Consider the following 22464-nt stretch of genomic DNA (forward strand, 5'->3'; position numbering starts at 1 on the left):
CAGGAGACTGCGTTCTAGGATTAATGAAGAGAAATCTACTGCTATGGCAGCTCATAGTTTTCAGAGGGTCTGCTTGGAAGGTGGAGAACCAATGGAGATTGGGGCGATGTCACCCCACTCTCAGGAAAAAGACGGCAGGTTTGCCAAGGGATTATGTTTTTATTGCGGTAAATCTGATCATTTTATTAAGAACTGTGTGCTTTGTTTGAACAAAGAAAAAAAAAAAAGAGGTCAGTTACGCCCGTATAGCTTGTTTAAACTCAAAAGGAGTATTTCTTTCTGGAAGCACCTCATTCCAGAACGAGTTGATTGAATTTTGGGTATTTGTGGATTGTGGTTCTACACTGAATGTGATTGATAAGGGATTTTTGGAAAAATTTAAATTAGAATCCAAACTTTTGTCATCTCCTATTTCTGTGGTTGCTGTTGATGGCTCTCCCTTGAAATGTATTACTCACAAGGTTTTTGAATCTCCCTCACCTTTAATGGTATTCACCAAGAGAATTTGGATTTGGCGGTATTAAATAATTTGCCTTCTCCAGTAGTTTTGGGGTTACCTTGGTTAAAATTGCACAATCCTGTACTGGACTGGTCTACCAATGAAATTAAGTCTTGGAGTCCTAAGTGTTTTGATAAATGTTGTATCAGTCACATTGCTGCAGTGGAAAGAGGGGAATTACCTGTACCTATTCAGGATTTTTGGAAGTTTTTTTCTGAGGAGGAGTCGCAAGTTTTGCCTCCTCATAGGGACTATGATTGTACTATTGAGTTTGTCCCTGGAGCTACTCTTCCCAAGAGTCACTTATTTAATCTTACTATCCCTGAGAGAAAGGCCTTGGAGGAATACATACAGACGAGCTTGGCCGCCGGTCACATTAGACCTTCTAAGTCACCTGTGGCTGTTGGATTTTTTTTTGTAAAAAAAAAGGACGGCGGTTTACGTCCATGTATGGACTTTCTCGAAATTAATAAAATTACAGTACGCAATTCCTACCCACTGCCATTAATTCCTGACTTGTTCAACCAGTTAGTGGGGGCCAAGTGGTTCTCTAAAATTGATCTCCGGGGGCATACAATTTGCTACGTATGAAGGAAGGTGATGAGTGGAAAACTGCTTTTAACACTTCGGTGGGTCATTTTGAGAATCTGGTTATGCCTTTTGGTCTTACCAACGCACCAGCGTTTTTTCAGAACCTTATTAATGACATCCTAAGACCGTTGATTGGTAAGATTGTGGTGGTGTATTTGGATGACATTTTGATTTATTCGCCGGATCTGGAGTCTCATTGGCAGAGCGTACGTGAGGTGTTGCAGTTGGTAAGTGACAATTCACTTTTTTCTAAGCTGGAGAAATGTCAGTTCGCTGTGCAGAGAATTCGTTTTTTAGGCTACATTATCTCCAGTGAGGGCTTTGAGATGGACCCGGTGAAGGTTCAGGCGGTGCAGGAATAGCCTAGGCCTATTGGTTTGAAATCGATACAGAGATTTTTGGGTTTCGCCAATTATTACAGGAAATTCATTAAGAATTTTTCTATAATTGTTAAGCCGCTGACCGATCTCACCAGGAAAGGTGCGAATACGGTCCAGTGGACTACTGAGGCCATTGAAGCTTTTGTGTATCTCAAGGAGAGGTTCAGTTCTGCCCCCATCCTTATGCAGCCTGATGAAACCAAGCCATTTTTGGTCGAGGTTCATGCTTCTTCGGTGGGGGTCGGTGCTGTTTTGTCTCAGGAAAACAAGGATGGAGTACATCCCTGTGCTTTTTTTTCAAAAAAAATTTCTGAGACCGAACTTAATTACGATGTGGGTAATAGGGAATTGCTGGCTATTAAACTCACATTTGAACATTGGCGTCATCTCTTGGAAGGTGCTAAATTTCCCATTCAGGTTTTCACTGAACATAAGAATCTGATCTATCTTGATGCTGCCAAGCGCTTGAATGCCCATCAAGCTAGGTGGGCACTTTTTTTTTTGCGGTTTAATTTTTCTGTTACTTACATCCCGGGTACCAAGAATGTAAAAGCTGATGCTTTATCTCGCAGTTTTTCTCCCATGGTTGGTACCGAGGAGGAGGAGAGCATTTTACAGGAAGGTGTTGTGATAGCAGCATTGGACTCCGTTTTGGAAGATGGGATTCTGAAAGCCCAGGAGGATGCCCCATCTAACACTCCCCATGGGAGGTTGTTTGTGCCTAGGAACTTTAGGAGAGATTTGTTTGCGGAGTGTCATGAGTCTCGGTTGGCAGGTCATCCAGGAGTTTCGGAGACTAAGAGACTTGTTGGTCGCAGTTTTTGGTGGCCTGGGTGGCAGAAGGAAGTCATTAAGTGGGTGCGTCAATGTACTGTGTGTGCTAGATCTAAGTCTTCACATGCTCCTACTGTGGGGTTGCTTTGCCCTCTGGAGGTTCCTAGTGCACCTTGGACGCATCTTGCTATGCATTTTATTACTGAACTTCCTGCCTCTGAGGGTTTCACTGTCATCTGGGTGGTCGTGGACCGTTTTAGCAAGATGTGTCACTTGGTTCCTTTCATCAAACTGCCCTGCGCTAAGACACTTGCTAAGGCTTTTGTTAAGGAAATTGTCAGGCTCCTTGGCATTCCTACCGGCATTGTTTCCGATAGGGGACCTCAGTTCGTGGCTCGTTTTTGGCATGCATTTTGTGACAGGTTGGGAGTTCATTTGTCATTTTCATCTGGATATCATCCTGAGTCTAATGGACAGAGTGAAAGAAAGAATCAGGATGTTGAACAGTTTTTGCGTTGTTTTGCGGCTGACAATCAAGAGGGGTGGTCTGAGTTTCTGAATTTGCTCTTAACAACCATACATCCTCTTCTGCTGGGTGTTCTCCTTTTTTTTGTTGTACTGGGAGACATCGGTCGTTTGGGTCATTCTCCAAATTGGTATCGGCTGTGCCGGAGGAGGAGAATTTTTCCGGTGATTTGGAGAGAGTTTGGACTGATGTACATTGTAACCTTCAAGAGGCTAACAAAAAATCCAAGAGGTACTTTGACAGGAAACGTCAAGAGGTTTTGTTTACGGTTGGTGACATGGTTTGTTTGTCCTCTAAGAATCTGCGGTTGAGGATTCCTTCTAAGAAATTGGGCCCAAAGTTTGTAGGGCCGTTTAAGATGCTTCAGGTAGTTAACCAATCTGCTGTTAGGTTGGAGGTTCCTACCTCCTGGAAGATTAATCCATTGTTTCATGTTTCCTTATTGAAAAAAGCTGATGTTTCTGATAGGGACGCCATTGTCTCTGTTCCTCCGGTGGTGGAAGACGGTGAATATGAAATTTCTCGCATTCTTAATTCTAGATGGCATAGAGGGAGATTGCAGTATCTCGTCGCTTGGAAAGGTTTTGGTCCCGAACATAACTCCTGGGTAAGGGCGGATGATGTCTCTGCTCCTAGACTTGTCGGAGCGTTTCACAGGAGGTTTCCTGATAGACCTGGGACTCAAGGATCCGGAGGATCCTCATAGCAGAGGGGGTACTGTTAGAACCCTCCTGTTAGTTTTTATTCTATTTTGTTGGTCACATGACTTTCTGCCTATATAATCCAGCTCCGCCTGTCCCGCCTTGCTGGACTTCAGTGTTATATTTACTCTTCAGCTAGCTAGGTGCCTTGTACTTTACTCTGTAGTTCACTTGGTTCTTGGACCACTAGTACTTTTTGTTTGTTTGTCTTTGCTCTGCTACAATTTCTGCTAGGAGGTGTCCAACTATATCCCAGTCCTTAGTTCTTGTAGGGACCCCTCCCTTATATCTATAGGTCTGCGTTCAGACTAGCCGAGGACTTAGGTGGGTCTGTTCACAAGGAACAGGTCCCCCGCTGCATCGCAGGGAATCAGCTTAGTCCTATTTTAGCAACAGTTTTCTTATCTTTCCCTAGTGCTTGTAGCAGTTCATAACATTATCATGTGTGACAGTGGGTGGAACCTGGTGACGGAGAAATGACACCCAGAGTATATACGGTTTCTCTCTATGCCAGTCCTTTCACAGAGCTAAATACAACTCTCAGCAAAAAAAGCTGTGGACTGGCTCCATACCGTCCCTGGCCACATTCACCTGTCCAAGTGTTTGTGGGTAGGCGGTCCTTCCCAGTAATTGCACTGGGGGGGGCACGGGTAATGGTGTGGGACCCATGCTTGTGGAAGGCAGAGACAATACCGGGAGAAATAATAGCAGTTGGGAACCGAGTATGGTTCACGGTCGCCGCCGCCATATGATTGTGGACAGCTTCCGCCTCCACGAGGCTAAAAGGCCACATTTCAAGTACAAACAGCTGCCCACAAATCTGGCAGTTTAGTGTTGCGGCCTGTGGATGGGTCGGTGGCTGGCTGCATACTTGTGCTTGCATTCCAACTAACAGAAAACTAAGCAGATGGTGGCTTCTATCATCATCATGGCCTCACCTTGGCACTATAAACTCTCCTGAAGGACAAGCCAGGGCCAACCATAGGAGTTTCCTTTCCCTGGTGGGCCTGTCCAGCCCTGCCAAGAAGCAGCCCTGGCTAAGAAAAATGTGGCAAAGTTTCCCGGTCACACTATGGCTACTTTTTTATTGTGGATCGGACATGCTTATGCATGTTATTTCTTAAACCGCATTGCAGATCAGGCCATTGTATTCATGAAATTAAATGCGCAAAGAAAGATGTTTGTGTGTCAAAGCACCACCGACAAGTGACAGTTGATGTTGGACGGGCTGCCATTGCTTCTGCAACAAGCTGCATTAGAGGACTTCCTGGGAGAAATGACTCTCAGGATAGATATGGTTTCCATCAATGCCAGTCCTTTCACCGAACTAAATACAACTCTCAGCAATAAATGCTGGCCACATTCACCTGTCCACGTGTTTTTGGTTAAGCGGTCCTTCCCAGTAAGTGCACTGGGGAGGGCACGGGTAATGTTGTGGGACCCGTGCTTGTGCAAGGCGGAGACGATACCGGTAGAAATAGTGGTGGCTGGGGACCAAGTATGGACACCCGGCTGCGGCTGGCATGTAGATATGAAAAGCTTCCGACTCCACGAGCCTAAAAGGCCACATTTCAAGTGAAAGCAGCTTTAGAGGACTTCCTGGGAGAAATGAAAGCTGGGTAGATATGGTTTCTCAAGTCCATTCACCAAGAAAAAGAATATGGCTGTGGTGAAATACAACTCTCAGCAAAAAAAGATGTGGACTGGCTCCGTACCATGCCTGGCCACATTCACCTGTCCACGTGTTTGTGGTTAGGAGGTCCTTCCCAGTAAGTGCACTGGGGAGGGCACGAGTAATGTTGTGGGACCCGTGCTTGTTGAAGGCGGAGACGACACCGGGAGAAACAGTGGTGGCTGGGGACCGAGTATGGACACCCGGCCACCGCCGGCATGAGGTTATGAAAAGCTTCTGCCTCCATGAGCCTAAAAGGCCACATTTCAAGTGAAAGCAGCTGTCAAAAATTTGGCAGTATAGTATTCTAGCCTGTGGGTTGGTGGCTGGCTGCATACTTGTGCTTGCATTCCAAGGAATGGGGTAGGGACAACTGAACGCTGCAATGGGACAAGGACTTGGACGGTGATTGTTGCAAGTCTGCAATGACAGGTGCATGGCGGGAGACATCTTCGGATGCGCCAAGGATCACTTATGTTGGGCACACTTTTAGGCAGTGACCTGGGAGTCAGCAATGCTTCCAGAGTACTTCCCTATGCTGTTCCCATGTCTTTTCAGCACTGTATGCATGTATCTGATGATGTGTCACACACCACATGGCCAGAAAAGGTTGTAAAATGTTAAAATGACATTTCCCAGTGAATGCATTTGTCTTGGTTGAAAGCAATGCAAAAGTGCAAAAACTCATCAAGAACGCTACGTGTGAACATAGCCGAAGGTGTGGAGGAGTATTTTTGGTTTTGGTTACTTATTTTGCCTTATATACAAGTCATTACCCTGGAAAGAATGTTCCTTAATATATTTCCCAAGAAAATCCATTTTGGTTTTGTTTTTGTATGTTTTATTGTGAGTCCGTAAAAGTGGCGTAATACTCTGACAACGTTGTTGACAGCGGTGACCTGGGAGTCAGAAATGCTTCCAGGGGTCTTCCCCATGCTGTTCCCATGTCATTTCAGCACTGTTCCCATTGACTTGCGCAATTTTTAGGTCCTCTGCAGACCACCGAGGGGAGCCAACTGAAAAATGCTTGAGTTTCCCATAGACTTACATTTGGCTCGTCGCTTGCGTCGAGCACCCGAGTGTTCCAATTTGCTCGACCCGTGCAATGAGTACCCGAGCATTTTAGTGCTCGCTCATCACTAATGCCTATTAGTGATAAGCGAGCATGCTCTCTACTGCTCGAGATGCTCGGCGCTCGCCGAGCATTTCCACGGTTGCTTGGCGGGAGCTCAGTTCCCCTCCTTGCGTGTTTGGCGCTCTTTACCGCGCCAATAAACATGCAGGGATTGCCTGCCACTCACTATAATGCCGTAGCCATGTTGGTATTGGCATTACAGTGATTGGCTGGCTGCACAGCATCATCAGGTCCATATCAGACCTGGCGCCACCATGCTTGTCACAGTCACTCCGGAATAAGATAGTGTAGGGAGAGGTGCTGCTGAGCTAGGGAGAGATTTGCTTGTTTCTAGTTAGTGTAGGTATACCAAACTATATTAGAAACACATATTCATCTCAACAAACAGTACTTATGAGGACTAATCCATCTCCAAAGATATCAGGCAGGCAGTGTATATAGGCAGGCAGGCAGGGAATTTAGCAGACTGCAGTGCATACAGCACAAGAGGCTCCATTCCAGTTCTGTCTGCTGCTCCTGTTAGATATTTCTAGAAATAGGCCCAGGTCTCAGGGGCCATGAATATTTTTTTTGGATCTTAATCCTCATTATTTGCTTAAAAAGAAATCCAGAGAACACCGTTTTTCTGCGCCATTTGCTTGTTGGCACTGCAGAATATAGAGAGGATCTTTCCATATTACAGCGCTAAAAATCCAGCTATTTAAAATTGTGGTTTGTCTGTCACATGGATCACATATAATTGCACTGAAGATATTGTCATTTCTGGCCTCCATTAAAAATAGTTTCAGTGTGTCAGTGAAGCTATTGACACCAGTTTGCTGTTCAAAAGAGTTACCTACAGGCCAGGTATTAAAAGCTGTGGTTTGTCCATCACACGGATCACAAATTCCGCAATTTGTAGTGAGCATGGAAGATATTGTCCTCCATTTAAAATGGGCAAGGGACGAGAAACTGGACGCGATGGTGATGGTGCATGCAGAGGCCAAGACCGTGGGCAAGCTGAAATTGTGCCACAACAATCACCCACATCTTCTCGCTCGACCTTCCTGCCCCAATTAATAGGGGATCGCAGAACACCACTATTGAACACAGAGCAGAGTGAAAAGGTTATTGGTTGGATAACAGATATTGCTTCCAAGCACTTAGCCACCACCACCCTGTCTTCGATGCGGTCAAGTCTCACTAGCCATGAGTCTGGACTGCATATTCCTCACTCTGAACCTCCTTTCTCCCACCATAGCGAGTCCCCAGAGATTACTGATTCCACATTTGGACACTCCGAAGAGCAGTTCACTTTTCCATTTATAGATTAGGGCCTCTCGCCCGGTCCACTTGAAGTGGGGCAAGAGGAGATCGCAGGTAGCGATGCACAAAAATTTGAGCAGCCACGGTCACATGAAGGCGATGGTGGGAAAGTGTCACAAGAGGTGGACGATGATGAGACACAGTTGCCATAAAGTCAGGAGGAGCATCAGCAGAGGTGGCAAAACTACCAGCCTGACCACTACAAGCTTGATCAGGCATATGGCAGCAAACCACATGACTTTGTGAGCCAAACTCCAGGGTCCAGGAACAGTTTCTGCGGGTGGCACCATTGCATGCAAGCTAATCCCCTGTCCATAGTGCATGCGAAGATGCCTCCTGCCCTGCACCTGTCATTACACACTCTCAACTAGCACCATCAGCAAGCACGCCCTTGTCCAAGTGCAGCGTTCAGTTGTCAATATCCCAGTTCTTGCAATGCAAGCGCAAATAGGCAGCCAATGCCCCACAGGCCACAGTACTAAATTCCCACATTTCACGACTTCTTGTGCTCAAAATGTTGCCTTTCAGGCTCGAGGAGATGGAAGGTTTCCGGAACCTGATGGCGACGGCCGTCCCTCGGTACTCAGTCCCCAGCCGCCACTATTTCTCCCAGTGTGCCATCCCCGCATTACACAAGCACATGTCCGAAAATATTAGCCGTGCCCTCAACAACGCAGTTACCGGGAAAGTCCACCTAACCACGGACACGTGGAAAAGTGCTTGTCGGCAGGGACGTTACATCTCGCTGACGGCACCCTGGGTTAACATAGTGGAAGCCGGGACCCAGTTCGACTTTGGGACGGAACACGTCCTCTCGACGCCAAGGATTGCGGGCCCTAGGTCAATCAGGGGTTGCCCCCACAGTCTACAGCTCCTGCACCTCATCCTTCTCCTCCTCTTCAGCCTCCATCTCTGAAATGAAAACATCAGTCACAAGCTGGAAGCACTGCAACACTGCCTCGGTCAAGCGGCAACAAGCTGTGCTGAAGCTAATATGCTTAGGTGACAAACCGCACAATGCTGAAGAGTTGTGGACACCTCGTCCAGGAAGATCTGTGTCTCATACCGCTTAATATATACCCGTGTTTGACATTGACTGGAACCTGGTGGCGGATCTGAGGCGAGTCGAGCTCACACACGTTCCATGCTTTGCCCATGTGCTTAACCTAGTGGTTCAGCGGTTTCTCAAATCCTACCCAGAGCTGCCGGATCTGCTTGTTAAAGTATGCCACCTGTGTGCCCATTTTAGAAAGTCACTTACTGCTTCCGCCGCCGTTGCCATGTTTCAGTAGCGTTTGCACCTTCCGGCTCACAGACTGGTGTGTTATATCCAAAGGAGTTGGAACTCTACACTGCAGATGTTGAGAAGGATTTGTGAGCAGAAGAGGGGAGTTGTTGAGTACTAGCATCAACAAAGCCATCAGTATTCAGTTCACGCTCCACACATAAGACTTCAGGAGTGGAAATGGATGTCAGACATATGTACCATCCTCCAAAACTTTGAGGACTCCACCAAGATGGTGAGCGGCGATGAAGCCATAATTAGCATCACCATCCCGCTTCTCTGTCTTCTGAAACGCTCCCCGCTCACAATCAAAGAGGATGCATTGCAAGTGGAGCACGATGAGATGGAGAAAGGAACCATACAGGTTGATTACACACAGCCCAGCCTCATCTCATCCCAATGTGGATTGGGTGACAATGAGGAAGAGAAGGAGGAGAAGGAAGAACAGGAGCTAGTTTCATGCGCTATAGATGGTACTATCTGCACAACTGTCATACCATCTATCTGTTCAGTGTGAATGGCCTGAAGACAGAGAGGAGGAGGAGAGCATGGTCACTTGTCCTCTTGGTGAGGACACGGAAGTCTTGCCTGTTAGCAGTCTGGCATCCATCGCTGAGTTTATGTTACGCTGCCTTTCCCATGACCCTCGCATTCTCAAAATTTTGAGTGACAGTCATTACTGGTTGGTGACGCTTCTAGACCCACCCTACAATCTGAACTTTATATCTCTTTTTCCTGTGGTGGACAGGTCTAAAAAAATGGGGCAGTACCAGCAGGCCCTTGTTGCCAAACTATTAAAAATATTCCCATCTGAAAACGCTGGCAGCAGAGGTCATAGTTCATTGGACAACTAATGACTTCAGGCGAGAGAGGCACAACTTCAATCCAGCAGAGGCATGGTAACACTTTCAAAGTTCTGGGAGAATTTTCTCAGCCCCTCCCATCGCACAGGCCCTGAGGCGCGGGGTACTCTCACAAGGAGTGCAAAGTTTGAGAAGATGCTGAGGGAGCACTTTGCCGACCGTATCAACATCCTCCGTGATTCCTCTGTGCCTTATAATTATTGGGTATCCAAGCTGGATATGTGGAATGAACTGGCTCTCTACGTCTTGGAGGTCCTGGACTGCCCTGCAGCTAGCATTTTATGAGAGAGGGTTTTTAGTGCCGCTGGTGGAATTATAACTGATAAGCGCATCCGCCTGTCAACTGAAAATGCTGACAAGCTGACTCTTATAAAAATGAACAAGGGCTGGATTGGGCCAGACTTCTCAACACCACCGAATTATAGCAGGGTAACATAAACTCAAATCCAGTGTCTTTTTTTAGGAGGTGTATTCCTATGCACCTTTTCACACCCACACATGGGTATATGCTTCCTGATTTTGCCTATTTGCTCTTGTCCTTCTTGTTATCCTCATCCTCCACCACCATATCACCTGGGTGACCGCGGTCCATGATGCCCCCACATAATTTTTTTAAATGGTCTTTATGATGCTTGTTAAAAAAAAATGTATACAGTTTGTTCATGTATACCCCCAGGCGTAAATGTTTGTCAGCCCATACACTTAGTGCATTGGCATTACAAGTATAGGAGACCCGCTCCTTACTAAATTATTTTTTTTATGAGGCACTCTAAGTCTCTTCCAAGGGGCATTGGAGTGCATCCCAATTTTTGGCAGCCCTTGCATTCACTGCATAGGCCAACACTATGAGAGATCCACTTCCTCATACGGGGAAAAATTTTTTATGAGGCCCTCTACGTTTCTTTCAAGGGGAAATGGAGTGCCTCCAAATTTTTGGCAGCTTATGCAATCACTGCATAGGCAAACACTATGTGAGACCCACTTCCTAATAAACGGAACTGTTAGAACCCTCCTGTTTGTTTTTTTCCATCTTGTGTTTTGCGGTCACGTGACCACCTGCCTTTATATTCCATCTCTGCCCTTTTGGCTGTGCTGGACTTCAGTGTTGCTTGACTGTTTTTCTAGCCAGGTGCTTCGGTGCCTCTCTCTGTCAGTTCACTTGGTCCTTCTGGAACCTCTAGTACCTTTTTGTCAGTTTGTCTTTTTGTGTTCTGCAACAACTTCTCTGTTTAGGGGTTGTCCCATTTTTGTTCCAGTCCATAGTTCTTTTAGTGATCCCTCCCCTATGCTATAGGTCTTCGTTCAGACTAGCCGAGGACTAAGGTGAGTCTGTTTGCTAGGAACAGCAGCCCGCTACTTCGTAGGGATTCAGCTTAGTCTTACTGTAGGGACAGTTTTCCCTTTTCTTTCCATAGTACTTGTTGCAGATCATAACAGTAAGTCCAGCCCAAAAAACTAAAAGGAAAGAAATTCGGGGATCAGTATGGTCTCCGTCCATGATTTGGCTCAACGCTTGCAGGGATTGTCTCTGGAGGTGGCCGAGCTCCAGCAACACGTGAGTAGCTGTTCTAGAGTACATTTTGTGGAACCCAAGGTAGGACTGCCTGATGTTTTTTATGGAAAACAGCAAGATTTTTTTTCCTTTAAAAATGCTTGTTTGTTATATTTTCGTTTGAGACCAAGGTTCTCTGGGAATGAATCACAGTGCATTGGTTTTATTATGTCACTTTTGCACAAAGAACCACAGGGGTGGGCCTTTTCTCTCCAGCCTAATGATCCATGTTTAAGGTCTGTAGAAGAAATTTTTCGGCTATGGGTCTATTATATGATGATCCTGATTGAATCTCATCTGCTGAGGCAGAACTCAGGCGTTTGAATCAGGTGTCAGGTGATGTTGAAAATTATTGCACACATTTTAGAAGATGGGCTTCAGAAGTCAAATGGAATGATCCTGCTCTGAAATATTTATTTGTTGCTGGTCTGAGTGAAAGGGTTAAGGATTTGCTAATTGCATTCCCCGCACCTGAGACTCCGCAGGATGCCATGTAATTAGCTGTTCATGTGGATAAGAGACTGAGATATAGTCAGAATGAGGTAAAGACTCCTGTAATGCCAGGTCCTAGTCCAAAGAAAATCTCCTCTGACGGCGGAGAACCAATGGAGGTTGGGGCGAAGTCACTCCCCTCTCAGGAAGGAGACCGGGAGTGTTCCCACTACAATGAGCGATGAAGTGCTCGTTGTAGTGGGACCTTTTCTATCTCCGCTCAGCAACCCTGGAGGCCCTTCAAAGTTATTTAGTCAGGTTGGTGTGCCAGGGTTGCCTGTTGATTGTGTGAGCTTTGATATGTGTGAGGGGGGGTGACTGAATTGAAAGCTGCAGCTGTTGTGTTTTTATATAAAGTGGCAGCAGCATCTGCATCGTATAAGGAACTAATGTCTGTAAGAGGGAGGAGCAATACAGAGAGTGAATGTGGATCAAGGTGTTTGAGATTTCTGTGAGGGTGTGCAACTTTATGGAGGGCGGATTTTGCATGTAATGCACATCTAATGCAGCATATGTGTGAAGCCCAACTATTGTCCTGATCTCCTATTCTGCAGTCAAAATACAGGTTGTAGGTTTTCCTTATCATGGTAGTCAAGTTTTTCCTTAGCGAGGCAAAAGTAACTTCTTCGCATATGTAGTAAAATCTGCATACAACATACATACTTCATAAAATATAAAAACATGTCAATATGCTAAGAAACTAAGCTAAGAAATACTAAAACTGTATACCTTACACAGAGAGCATTTGTTAAAGTAGACGATGTAACTGTAGTTAGGATTACGTCATCGGAGCGGAGTCAGCATTTTTCATCAGTCAACCTAAGATTATAGAAAACTGAATGCTCAATAGACTAAATAGATGATGCAATAGACTAGCTACTAACAATGCAATAATGATGAAATAATAAAGACTCAATTTTTGTATAAGCCTGAGTGAAAAGTGTCATAAGAAATTACAACTTTCTCTGAATCTTGAAAATTTGAGTCAATCAGCACATTTAAGTTTCATATTCATTTTCAGCATCACAAAATTAGTTGAGTTCAACTGTTTTGGCCTCTGAACTAATTTGGCTGTAGAACAGTATAATTGTCAAGGAAAGTTCTCATAGAAAAATACAGAACAAATAAACATATACAACCTGTAAATAAATATGCAAACTACACAAAAAAATATATATATATATATTTATATAACGTAAAGAAAATAAAGAAAAAAAAGTTAGCTAGAAAAAATACATTAAGTCAGAACATTAATGTAACTCCGCTGGAAAGCGAGCCTTTAATTTAAGAATCCATAAAGCTTCCCGTGCAAATAACATAAGACGATTCACATGCTTTTATTCCCTGCATGTTTTTATCTTTTTTCTACATCATGCTGTTAAATTAAATAAAGACAGTATAGTTTTTTTTACATTTTACTATTGTGCTGGATGTCTACCATTTTCCCTGCTGACTTTCATGCCTCCTTCTAATAAGAGATAGGAGGATAAATCACTGATATTGACTTCACCAATTGTCATAATATTGTATGGCTAAAATCACGCCTAAGGGACAATTTCTAAGCAGCAAAAGTAATTGCTCTAGAAAAACAGATTTAATTGAGCAAAGAAATTTTTAGGATTCTTGAAAAAACACTTTAATAAAAGAAAAATTGACAGCACAATAAATGACATTGAAAAATGGGTTGGAACAAAAGAAATACAAAGAGTCATGAGAGATTAGAGAAGAAAAGATTTTTAATCACCTTCCTAACCAAATAGAATACCAATTTTGACTACATTAGATTTATGCTAATCAAAAATTTGGGACACATTGTATTATGATCCAAGAATAGAAGTATTACAGTAGAACAGTATTTCGGCTCATCGAACATTTCATTCTAAAACCATATGTGTTATATGGAATTGGCCTTCAGTGGTGGCTCTATCAGACTCATGTCTACAAGCAAGTCTGTCAATAAGAGTCTACGATGTGTCTTTGGGAATATGTATTTCATATGTAAGATCAAACAATGAGGGTGGATGAGAAATTCAGTCTCTCAACGGACCTTCAGGTTCCTACAAAAGAAATGGAAGATCTCTGTGCAGCCACTCAGGATCCTCCACACCAAATTTTACCCTTGAATACAAACCCTAGCTCCAACCTTGAAAAGTAGATGTAAACCTTTATCACAAATTCTAATAAGAGGTGTCCACAAACATTGGGGCAAATAGTGTCATTGTAAATTGTATGCCTCTATGTGATGCTTAGTATAATAGTGATTTATAATTGGATGAAATCTCTACATATTATAAAAGTTTCATCTTCTCCATCCATTTGGAAAGACACGACTCATCATTTTTTGCATAGCTCTCTTTACCTCATTATTCCTCAGACTGTAGATTACGGGATTCATCAATGGTGTCACCACTAAATACAACAGGGATATGTATTTGTTGATATTGGATGAGCTCTCATAAGATGGAGTCATGTAGACCGCGATTAGAGTACCATAATAGGCACACACTGTGGTCAGGTGGGAGCTACAAGTGGAGAAGGCTTTTCTTCTACCATTAGTTGAAGAAATTTTAAGGATGGCAAAAAAAATGCGAAAGTAGGAAATAATGATAAATGCAAATGGAAAAAATATCCCCAGAATGCAATAAATATAGTTTTGCAAAATCAGAATGGAAGTGTCTGAAGTGGCTAATTCTATAACGGGACCAAAGTCACAGAAGAAGTGGTTGATGAAGTTCAAGCCACAGAATTTAAATTGGATAATGATAATTAACTCACTTGATGTCACCACACTGTCTAAAATCCACGACCCAATAACCAGCCGAAGGCAAAGATCTGGGCTCATTAGAGAAGAATAGCGTAATGGATGGCAGATGGCCAAATATCGATCATAAGACATGATGGCAATAAGTAAACATTGAATAAATCCAAATATACCAAATACATAGAGCTGTATCACACAACTCCAAAAGGACAAAATTCCCTCCTCAACTAAGATTATGTCCAACATCATGGGGATAACACTGGTGGTCAATAAGACATCTGCTATGGATAAATGCTTCAGGAAGAAAAACATTGGAATTTTGAGGTGGTCAATAATGGTCACTAGAAGGACAATGAGAAGGTTTCCACCCAGTATACATATGTAACTCAGGGTAAGCAGAATGAATAGAAGAGATTTATAATTAGATAGACTTTGGAATCCAAGAATATGTATCTGAGTGACTTGTGTCTGATTGTCCTCACACATAATTTATATATTTATGATGGGACAAGAATTTTCTCCTACAAAATAAAAAAAAATAAAGCTACTACATATTTAAAAATTCCTAATATGATTTACCATAGAAATAACAAAGGACTATATTTCAGCTGAGAAATTATATAAGTGTTGTTGGCTCTTCTCATGTAAAGGCAAAATCTCCCAGATAGTGACATCTTTTATAATGTCAGACAAACAAGGAATATTCTCACAGGAGCCTGATAATGATACTCGAATGAATGAAGCAAACACATGAGACTTGTCGTTTGGATAAATTAGTTACCCTCATTGGGAGAGGTTTGTTGTGGCTGAATAATCTATAAGGAATAATAAATAATTATTATTAATAAATGAAAAATGCTTCTGATTAGATGTGAGAAAAAAAGGAAAGCAAGTTTACATTCCAGCCTATTTATTATGTGAATCAAAGTAGAAAGTTTTACAATTTACAAGTGAACAAAAGTTGCAGCCAAACACCCAATCAAAAGTGTTGTATCAAATCATATGATTAGAGATGAGTGAGCACTAAAATGCTCGGGTGCTCATTATTTGGACCGAACAACTGTACAATGAGGTTTGGGGGGGGCAGTGATAATATTCAAATGGAAAGGAAAAGTGATGAACGGAAGGAGAGCAGCATGGGGAAGACCCTGGAAGCATCTCTGACTCTCAGATCGCTGCCACAGTTTTAATCCACTTTAAGGACTGACAATAAAAGATTCCAAATAGACGAAAAGTGGCAATTTAAAGGAAAAGAAATGTTAAGAAACATTTTTTCTTGTATAATGACTGGTATATAAGCCAACATTTTAAAAGGATTTAAAAATAATAATAATTTAAGTAAACCAAAATTAAATTTTTTAGGAAAAAATAGGAAATTTAAATGTAATTTATGAAGCAAGCAAGAACTACCAAAAGTTAGGAACTTAGATGCATCCTGTGTTAGACATAAAGGAGGGCTGTATACACATTCTGTTCAAATTGTCATGTATTGGTACTCCTAGACTCATAAAGGTTATTTTCTAAGTGCAAATTTAGCCAAAAATTACAAGCAAGGTCTTCCATACACCCTTGAAGGCACCAACTGTAGTGCCTCATTCAAATATTGTGAACAAAGTGTAGTTGTGGTTCTCTTAGACTCATAAAAGCTTTGCACGAAGTGCAAAGCCAGGAAAAAAATTATGAGTAGGGTTCTCCATAGACCCTAGAAGGCAGAAATTGGTGGGCCTCATTCAAATATAACATTAAAAACACTTTATGTGCTGCTGTCATCTGGTGGTGTGTAATAGTCAAGTCTAAGCTATGCTTTGTTCATACACAGTATGTATGACAATAGTCATTTTTTGGAAGAAAAATATTTTGTGAACTAGCAGGCCAAGCGATTTTTAAAAATTTTAAACCATCGTAATTTTACACAAAAGATGTTGAACTGTATGAATGACTAGTAGAATCCATAAAAAATGTTTAAATGTTTTTTGGAGTGCTATATACCACTGACAACCAGGGTGGGACTCGGCCCCAGACTCCACAATGTTCCCTCAGAGGGCAGTTTGTGAAATGTAGCATCTCTAGCCACAAGTGCTTGTTCGTGTGTTGGTCATTAAGTGGACAATCCCAGAAAACGTGTTGGTTAGGGCATGGATGATGTTCCTGAACATGTGCTATTAAAAGTTGGAGATGCCACAATGGGAGAAAAAGTTGTGACTGGGGACCGAGTACCGAGGGACCAAATTTGTACACCTGTAGCAAGACAATTTTTTTGTTTTATTTCAAACCAACAAAATTTCACATGAACCAAATTCTACAATATATGTAACATTGGTCAGTTTTGATCTATCACATTTCTACACCTGTTCTGGACCAATTTTGTTTTTTTAGGTCAAAACAACATTTCACATGAACCAAGTTCGACAGTAGCCCACCTTTTTTTCTACATCATGTAAAAAATATATTTAACTTTACAGTTTGAAAGAAATGAAACATTTTTTACTGAAGAGATTGCTAACAAAAAGCAAATTTCACACAAACCAATTTTTGGAGTATATGTGACAATAGACAATTTTTGAAGAGGCAAATTTCTATACCTGCTCCATGGCAATTTTGTTCTTTATTTCAAACCAACGAGATTTCACACGAGTTCGACAGTATATATCACGAGTAGAGATGAGCAAACCCATGGCTGTTCAGATTCGCTGAACATACAGCAAAAAAAGTTGAGTTCAGGTCTGAATTTGACCTCTAACTTGACCCCAGACCCTAACCCAATACAAATCAATGGGCACCCAAATTTTGGTGCTTTAAAATGGATGTAAAATGGTCAGGGCTATGGTGGCTGAAAAAAAGAAGATAAATGCGGGTGAGGGCAGGAAAATTGCCCTGCAAACACATATGGATAGGAAAAGGACTTAAAGGGGTTCTATCACCATTGCAATAATGGTGAAATAAGAAGCAAATGAATATCTGAATATCAAAAAATTTTTAACATTGCCCTCACAGAGACTGAGACTTGCTACTTCCAGTCCAGTTAAAAATGCCACCCACAGAATGTGGGCCACAGTAACCCTACATTAGAAGCTTACAAATTTCACCCACAGAGGATGTTTCCACATTTATCCCACAGAAGTTGACAATAAATTTTCCCCACAGAGCATGTTTTCAAATTTCCCTGAGAAAGCTGACAAACAATTTCACACCCAGAAAATGGTGCACATTACCCCACAGCTCAAAAATTTTTGCTCTAGTAGCATATGTTACAAATGCCGCTGCTGAAAAACTGGTAGTATGATCTTGGATTGAGCTGGTGATACGCAACGAGGCTTTCTACTGCCTGTTATGTTAAAAAAAATTCACCCACAAAGCGTGGTCCACAGTACCCCTACATTAGCAGCATACAAATTTCACTCACATAGCATGTTGCTGACAAATTTCCCCAACAGCTCCAAAATGTCACCTTCAGCAACGTACAAGCAGCCAAAGATAAAAAGCTTGCAGTTTGATTCTGGATATTGCTGGCGGTGCACCGCAATGCTTGCTAATACCAGTCCCAGCCCCTTTACCTTCTTCTTGCCTTAGGGTCCCAGTGTTTCCCTTGAAAAAATTAGTGTTCAAAGGAGGCAACCACGTGTGAATACTTCAGCTAGGGATAATGGAATTGTACTCTGTTTCTACTTTCTTGTTTGTTCCACAAGGGGCAATGATTAGGAGGGGACCCGGTGGATCACAAAGAGATGGAACTGGATGCACTCTGAGCCATACGATCTCAAACCACCCACAGATGGGGTTGCAGAATACACACGTGTAAAAGAGAATCAGGTTTCTATTCCAGAGACGCAACCTGATAAATGTGTACCACATCCAAGGAAGGCAGCAGTCAAGCAAATTAACCACTTCTCAACTGAGTCAGCAGCTGATATTGCAAGATACTAAAGCCATTCATGACAATTTAGAGGCTCTGTAATTGGAATGAGTAGTTAAATCCTTTAAGTGGCTTTAGGCTCGGCCACAAAGGTAGAGTAAAAATATTTTTTAGGTACACTACTCGTACAGACATGGCTGCAGAGTACACAAAGGCTTTTGGCCTCAGTACCCCCACAGAGGGTATACTAATAATAAATTTCACCTACAGAGCATGTTTCCAGATTTATCTTACAGAAGCTAATAACAAATTGCACACCCAGACAATGGCCCACAGTACCCCAACCGGCAGGGTTGCAGAGTACACAAAGCGGCTTAAAGGCACAATACTCCCCCATATATGGGTTCAAGAATAAAGTCTGCAATAAATGAAGCATATTTTGCTAAAAAGAGTGTTCTAAAAGCAAACTGTGAGACAAAAGATCTTTGTTGTAAAAAAATTTAAAAAAATGCTTGATGGTAATAGTCAAGTTTTGATCGACCAACTTTTTACACATGTACTAGACAAATTTTTAAGTTTTTTTTAAAGCCAATGAAATTTCTCACCAATCAAGTTTTATAGTATATGTGACAATAGTCAATTAAGGGCAAAAAAAATATTCCAACTATACCAGGACAAGCGGTTCTTAAAAATGTTAAACCACTGTAATTTTACACAAAGCATGTTAAACTGTATGAATGACTAACTGAATCCCTAAAAAATGAATTTTAATTTGTATTTTTCTATACCACCGTAATGTAACAATAACCACGTTAAACTGTATAGATGACTAATTGAATCCATAAAATTTTTTTGAAGATAAAATTGAAAGTGTACGTCATGTACTCCTAGACTCATAAAAGCTTTGCACAAAGAACAAAGCCAGTAAAAAATAATAAGAAGTAATACAGTAATCCTCTTCAGGTATCCATTTCTTCTTCTCCTTCCTCGTGAGGATGGGTGGACTGGCTTCATCTGCTTCCTGGAGCCCAATTCCCAGATGCCTGTGCTGTAAATGACCTGGGTTCTGGTAGTGCCGGAGCCCCCAACATGTTTAAATGGGAGACATCTCCCTGGGTCACCAGCACTATCGGCTGCTCCTGCATAGGAGGTGGGGAACTCCAAGAACAGTATGATCTGTTGGGGGTGATAGTCCCTTCTTGAGCAACCCTGAAGCCTCTCCCAGGCATGTTCATTTCTAAAGAAGGGTTCACCCTGATCCCTTACTTCTGGCATCACACACACCACATACCAGCGATATTGACCCTCCATTTTGAGAAATGTAACCCTGTTCCAAGCCGTCAGCTCTTGCACAGGCAATTTTTTGTCTCTACTGCCCGCTGGTTAAATGAAATGATATGTCTAGTCCTAAATGCTTCAATGGACCCCCTTCTTTGCTGCCGATTGTACTTAGCAAGTCTTCCAACGGAATTACAACTGTCGGTATCTTTCGACTAGCGAGCCTGATAGCATTTTTCTAGCCCTGCCTGGTTCTGGCTCACCTACTTCTCTGTTCAGACCTAGGCCCCATAGCTTGTTCCTGGCTCTCCTGTCTGCAGTCCACAAAACCCTAGAGGTGAAGACTGCAGCCTGGGTTCGGGTCATGGAAGTTCTGGTAAAATGGCTAGTTCCTGACCACAGGCTCCTGCCACCTCTGCTGTTGCCCCCGCTTAGTCTGGCTCCGATATTCCTCCAGTTTCTCCCTTGGGAGTCTCATGGGATTCGGCCAACTTTGTTGTCTTGGCGCTCACTAAGCATGTTACATTGTATGGCTTACTAATTCAATCCTCAACATTTTTGGAACGCTTTTTTGGAGTGTTACATAACAATGAACCTTTCCCCAGACCACAGAATAGTCTATGTTTGAGCAATATAATACCGATATTTTTTTACCAAGTTTTTTGAGGGTTGTATACCACCGAAATGTACCCATGAACACGGAATACTTTATGGGTGAGCAATATAATACCGATACATTTTTGAACATTTTTTTTAAATGTTATATACAAACAAAATGTACTCTACACCACGGAATTGTCTATGGATGAACAATATAGTGCCGATACATTTTTGAACAATTTTTTTGAGGGCTATATACCAACGAAATGTAACCCAGAACATGGAATAGTGCATGGATGAGCAATACAATACAAAATAAAGTTTTGAACAAGTTTTTTGAGGGTTATATACCACTGAAATGTACCCAAGAATGCATCATACTCTATGGGTGAGCAATATAAAACCAATAAATATTTAAACAAGTTTTTTGAGGGTTATATACCAATGAAATGTACCCCAAAACATGGAATAGTGCAAAGGTGAGCAATATAATAACGATAACGTTTTGAACAAGTTTTTGAAGGTTATATGCCAGCAAAATATACCCAAGAACACATTATACTGTATGGCTGAGAAATGTAACCCAGCATAACGTTTAAACATTTTTTGGGGTTTTTTAGTGTTATATATCACACAAATATATTTAGAACACGGAATAGTGTATGGGTAAAATACATAAAGAAGCAACATTTTTAAATGCTTTTTTGTAGTGTTATATTCCACCAAAATGTGAAACAAAACATGTAATACTCTATGGATGAGTAATATAATCCAGAAATATTTTTTAACACTTTTTGTAAGCTTTATATACCACTGTAATTCAACAATAACTGAGTTAAACTGTATGGATGAGTCACTGAATCTATAAGAAAATTGGAACATAAATATTTTAAAAGTGTATTTTATGTACTTATGCACTCATAAAGGCTTTGCACAAAGTGCAAAACCAGGAAAAAATGATTAGGACGGTCATCCAAAGACCCTTAAAATGTAACAACTTGCGGGCCTCTTTGAAATATTTTTAAAGTGTAGCTGCTAAACTCTTACACTCATAAAGGTTTTGCGCAAAGTACAAAGTCAGTAAAAAATTATAAGCAGGGTAATTCAGTAATCCTCTTCAGGTGTCCGCTTCTTCTTCTCCCTCCTCTTGAGGCTGAGAGGAAAACCCCACCTTCTTCCTAGAGCCCAATTTCCAGGTGCCTGGGTTGTAAGTGACCCAGCTTTGGGTAGTACCTGAGCCCCCCGACATATAGAAATAGGCAGCAACCACCTGTGTCTTTTGCACCATCAGTTGCTCCAGCATAGGTAATGGGGAACCCCAAGGACAGTACAATTTCTCGGGGGTGGTAGTAGCCCTGTCTCGTGCCACTCAAGGAGCCTCTCACAGACCTGTTCATTCCTCAAGAAGGGTTTATCATGCTCCCTTCCTTATGGGATCACACCCACTGCATACCAGCGATGTTGCCTTTCCTTTTTGAGGAACGTGACCCTGGTTCCAGCCATCAGCTCTTGCACCCTTTGAGGCAAGTATTCCAACTCTACTGCCCGATGGTTGAACAAGATGTGATGACAGGTCACAAACTCTTCAATGGATCCCTTTCCCACTGACAGTTGTAAGTAACTGCCACTCTCATGGATGCCAACTCTTGGTACCTTATGGCTAGCAGCCCAGACAGCCTTTGTCCAGATCTGGTCATAGCTCGCCATCTTGTCTCTTTCAACCAGCCTAGGCCCCACAGTCTGCTCACCAGTTCCTGGATCCTTGCTCTCCCGTCTGAAGTCCGCAAGAACCCCAGCAGTAAAGGATGGGATCAGGCCTTGGCAGTTCCAGGATATAAACTGGATTAGGACCACAGGCTCCAACCACCTCTGCTGTTGCGCCATCTTCTTCTGGCTCCAATATTTCCCCAGTATCAGTGACTAATTGAATACAGTAAAAAATTGTAACACTTTTTTGGAGTGTTACAAATTACAGAAATGTACCCGAGGATACGTAATACTGTATGGCTGAGAAATGTAACCCTACAAAATGTTTAAACGCTTTTTCTCATTTTTTTATACCACAAAAATGTACCCAGACCACATAATACTGTTTGGTTGAGAAATGTAACTCTACAAAATTTGTATATGCTTTTTCTCAGTTTTAGAGATCACAGAAATGTACCCAGACCACGTAATATTGTATGGCTGAGAAATG

General features: G+C 42.3%; 1 protein-coding gene across 1 annotated transcript; it reads right to left on the bottom strand.

Moving 5' to 3' along the window:
* Positions 1-14074: 14074 nt before the first annotated feature.
* Positions 14075-15022, bottom strand: LOC141167446 (olfactory receptor 5G9-like). The gene has a single exon (XM_073654849.1). The coding sequence runs from the start codon at positions 15020-15022 to the stop codon at positions 14075-14077; it is 948 nt and encodes a 315-aa protein (XP_073510950.1).
* Positions 15023-22464: the final 7442 nt, after the last annotated feature.

The sequence above is a fragment of the Phyllobates terribilis genome, unplaced genomic scaffold, assembly GCF_046119375.1.
Source record: "Phyllobates terribilis strain yellow unplaced genomic scaffold, ASM4611937v1 Scaffold_11__3_contigs__length_659146591, whole genome shotgun sequence".
Classification (NCBI taxonomy): Eukaryota; Metazoa; Chordata; class Amphibia; order Anura; family Dendrobatidae; genus Phyllobates; species Phyllobates terribilis.

Bases quoted from the DNA above. Each gene is read 5' to 3' on its own strand.
- LOC141167446 (XM_073654849.1), bottom strand. From the start codon at position 15,022: ATGTGTGAGGACAATCAGACACAAGTCACTCAGATACATATTCTTGGA.